At 42.0% G+C, this 4,167-nt stretch overlaps 1 protein-coding gene across 1 annotated transcript; it reads right to left on the reverse strand.

Annotated features, from left to right (window-relative positions):
- On the reverse strand, window positions 1–4,167 carry bri3bp (bri3 binding protein). Its single transcript, XM_026343902.1, has 3 exons — window positions 3,470–4,167; window positions 2,681–2,783; window positions 1–2,586 (listed from the first exon to the last, which is right to left on the reverse strand). The coding sequence occupies exons 1-3, from the start codon at window positions 3,644–3,646 to the stop codon at window positions 2,165–2,167; spliced, it is 702 nt and encodes a 233-aa protein (XP_026199687.1). The 5' UTR covers window positions 3,647–4,167; the 3' UTR covers window positions 1–2,164.

Here is a 4,167-nt window from a genome sequence, read left to right on the forward strand (position 1 = left end):
TGAGAGGGAAAACATTTTTTAATGTTGTCCACATATCAGAGATTTTTAGATAGCCCTCCAACATGTGATAGCTTGGTATACCCAGTACAGTGATCAGTGCAAATGTTATAAAGGTACAGAAAAAACACTCATTATACAAATCTGTAATACTTTTTACTTTTGGATAAATAATCACGTCACATTTTGGATGGGTTTTCTACAGCAGTTATCAACATATATATGTATAAAATCATTGCATGCAAGAAAGCCCAGATTGTTATGGGGGCTGCCTGGGATGTTTTTACATCAGGGGACAAACTGGGACTGTTTCATAAGAAAAGGAAAATCTTTTAAAACTCAATAATTGATACATATTGACACAATCTATTCAAATCCCTATTTTTTTAATGCGAGCACTGAGGTTAATTCCAAGATAAAGATGAACTGCAAGTACTGCAGTATCAGAATATGCTGGGAAACAGGTAGAGTCCATGTGTTTGACCACTGATCTCTCACTTTTTCAGTGTCAAGAGCATACATTTTAGCTGTTCTTTTGACGAAGTGTCTCAGCCTTCTTATTTCTACCAACATTACTGACTTGTGTCTTCCTTAGCCCATCTTTGTCATGAAATTTAAAAAGCAACAACTTTTCCCCCTCAGTATTGGCACAGCATTAGGGTCATTTGTTTAAAAAGTTATTACAGTCCAAATTCTGTAAACTAATTTTTATGTTCAATATAAGGAGGAATATAAATAGGTGATAGATGAAGACATGCGATAAACAGAGGATCATGGCAGAAGAAACACTGGCAGTGGCCAGACTCTTTAGATAATACATGAGAAATATAAAAAGTAATCGCAGAAATTATTTTAAAAAATGGCTTCGGTGAAGCACACCAATCGTGTCTAAAGCACTGTTTTTAGGAGAGCGATATAATGTGCAGTGATGTTCGACCAGACTCGGAAATGTATCATTAAGTGACTGCTAAAAGACATTAGCACGTACTGACATGAATAAAGTTAGAACACATTCAAAGGTGAACATTAGAAATATTCTTTATCCAAAGCATTAAAATTGTAAGACCTTTAGTTTCTAGTTTAAATTATTTATACTTTTGTGGATAATTTCTACATGCTTTCACACATTATAATGTTAGATTGTTCAAATTTTATTTTTCATTTTAAAACTATAGAACCACTAGTTACAGTTCCAATAAACCCCTATAATCATTCCAAATCAAAATAGCGTAAGACATGTTGTAAGATACTGAGACAGATTTGAAAGTGACTCAAAGTCAACAACACATGATTGTAATAAACTTGATATCTCACTTCCAGTTTGTTATATTGGTGGTTAAATCCCTGAGATATTGCTGCCTGTCTGCTTTTTGTCCCAATCTGATGGTGACTTTTTACTACAGTGCTTTTCCGTTTCACAGGCCTGACACACACACACACACACACTCAAATAGGTTACCTAGGGGTCTCTCTCTCTTTCACACACACACCCCAACAAGAAAAAGAGGTCCTGATGTCAAACAATTGTCACTATGGAACTGTGATCTTGGAAGGAAATGGAATAAATAAACCTTAATATGGACTCCTATAAAACAACTTGTGATTTGTTACATACTAGAAATACAATGTTAGTATCTGTCCTCTGCATCACATGCCCTACCCTTTTCCTACACATTCAAACAAACAAACAAAAAAGGAAAATGTAGGGGAACGCGTGTAAGAATCATGACAGCCAAGTTATTCACAACGACAAAAGAAACAAATAAAATATGCATATTCATTCAGCAAAAGCATCGTCAACGCCTTATCAAATGCCGCTAATTAAAACCACAACATGTGGACTTCCTCAAAACTAGCTGAGGTATAGAGCTGGACCATCATTTAGAAACATTTGACATCTCTCTGACAACTTCCTCACAGACATAGCAAAAACCTTTCAAACAAAAACTGTTGATCTGCGTAAGCTCCACGTTACTGTCCACATTTTGAGGATTTTTAGGTATCTTGTAAATAAAATTGTTAAAATACTGTTTTCAAATCTAGTTGTGTCCCCAACTGACAACAGGCTGGACTGCTGCAGATGTGCACAGAAAATCAATTCTGACACCAAATGCAGCCATTTCTACGACAACCCCTCCCTCCCCCTCATGCTTGCTACCATTTAAGTCTACTGCTCTCCGCTACGTTCTAAGCTGTCTATAACGCGGCTCAGCCTGATGTTAAGCAGCCTGATCTGGGTGTCCAGGTGCTCAATTTTCTCTTCTAGCGAACCTGCCCCACCTCCGCGACGCCAGTAGGCTCCCACAGGCCCTGTCATGAAGTACACAGCCATGATGAAGCACAGCGGCAGCACGGCGCGCTCAGGGTCACCCTCAAATTTCTGCAGGATGTAGAGGCATGACAGGGCAAAGAGGGTGACCCGAGCTAGCCAGAAGAAGCGGCCAAACACAGCATGCAGCAGGTAGAAGAAACCACCAAGGAACATGGAGAGGAACCAGTAGGCCAAAAGTACGGCAGCAACCAGGAGCAGTGCACGGGCTGGAGAGTTGGTGAGAGACGTGGGGCTGAAGTAGTGGGTAAGGTTTGAGGCTGCAGAGAGAAGAAAACAGGAAGTTAAGACCATGTTCATTCTCCAAAAACTGGTTGTGTGCTTCACTGTCGGCGTTAACACTGGAGGACTTACAGTCGATGCCCATCACATCCAGCAGATCTGACCAGATCTTCCAGATAGTGTCCAGAAAAGAGTCCACTCCATGGACAAACCTCTCCGTGGTCTTTGAAAAAAACTAGAGCATGAAATGAATCGAGAAAGAAGGAGAAGAGTGGTTAATCATTACTTTGCTGGGCTACAGAAGAATCACTGACACCTTTGCAATGGAAACGTGAACCAACACTGAAGCTTGTACTTGTACAAGACTGTAAGAGTTTGAGTCAACATCACTTCAATGAACAAATAATGCTGCAATCTGTTCCTGGAGCTGTGCAGCCAGCACAGGTGCCTCATGTGTGACCCAGTGTGTCTGGAGACATGCACAAAACAACACTAGATGTCAGATAGCAGGAAGTGCAAATGTGCTTTCTAAGGAAGAGGAGCTTTCCAGTAATCTAGAAGTTAAATGGTCTGAAAGTAAAGGCTGTTTGTGGTACACATCTGAGCACAGTGACTGCAAACTGGTCACACGTCGACACAAACTAATAATGTTCATATAAAGACAGGACATGCGTTACATGTTTGCGTTTACGCTGAGGCCACATCACCTCTAATCTCCAATTAATCGATTAAAACATGGGATAATGGCTAATATCTTTCAAAATGGCACCCGTGAAACCGCCGGTCAGGGCCCGGGCGCGCTTGTTTCCTGTTCGCCATGCTCACACCGCACACCCGCCTCTAGCAGGCTGCTAGCTGCTAGCTGCTAGCCAGCCGGAACAAAGCGAGCTGTTCTTTGGACCATCAAAGCCCCGCACTGACCTTGTACAACCCCCTGATGTTGTCCTCTCCGAAAACGCTGCTCAGGGTCTGGTAGATGCCGTTAGCTGCCCGTCGGAAGCTGTTCTGGTTGCTGGTGCGGCTCCTGCCCGCTTCGGCTGTGCACAGCAGAGACGCGGAAAGCACCAAGAAAACCGCAACACGCCTGATTCCCTTCATGGCACAAAAGGACCCAGAGGTGTCAAACAGAGGTTTGTGTGAAATAGTTCAGTTAAAGGCAGATTGAAGGAGACGGTTAGCTGCCTTCAGTGACACCTTGGTGGGGGGGGGATGATACACACTGGCTGTGATGGTGGCGATAACCCGTGTTGCCTTCAGGGGAGCCTCGTAAATTGTAGAATGTAGTTCATAGATAAGAATTGAAATATAAAAGATTGTGCAAGTACCTGCTGTGTTTCTTCACCCATAACGCTTTAGCTACTTTATACCGCACTGAAATAATGGCGAGGATGCCATAAAGACGCCTAACTGTGTTTGTTAATCCGGGTTACTTACAAAGGTGACAGCCTGTATTTGTACCCTTCAAGTAACGCGAATTATTATCATTGGAGTCGAAACGCTGTGAATGCAGGCGACCCAATATCTCCACTCTAAGATTCTGTATTGTAAATAGTATTTTACATGCAGCTTGTTCCGTACACACTTGGCTGTCCTCACATTTTCCGATGATCTCTAAAGGC

This window comes from Anabas testudineus, chromosome 9, assembly GCF_900324465.2.
Source record: "Anabas testudineus chromosome 9, fAnaTes1.2, whole genome shotgun sequence".
Classification (NCBI taxonomy): domain Eukaryota; kingdom Metazoa; phylum Chordata; class Actinopteri; order Anabantiformes; family Anabantidae; genus Anabas; species Anabas testudineus.

What these genes read in the sequence shown, in the direction of transcription:
- bri3bp (XM_026343902.1), bottom strand. Translation starts at nt 3,646, where the DNA reads ATGAAGGGAATCAGGCGTGTTGCGGTTTTCTTGGTGCTTTCCGCGTCT. An exon ending in ACATCAGGGGGTTGTACAAG is followed by an intron (nt 2,784 to 3,469) that starts GTCAGTGCGGGG and finishes TTCATGCTCTAG; the next exon opens with TTTTTTTCAAAGACCACGGA. An exon ending in GGATGTGATGGGCATCGACT is followed by an intron (nt 2,587 to 2,680) that starts GTAAGTCCTCCA and finishes TTCTCTCTGCAG; the next exon opens with CCTCAAACCTTACCCACTAC.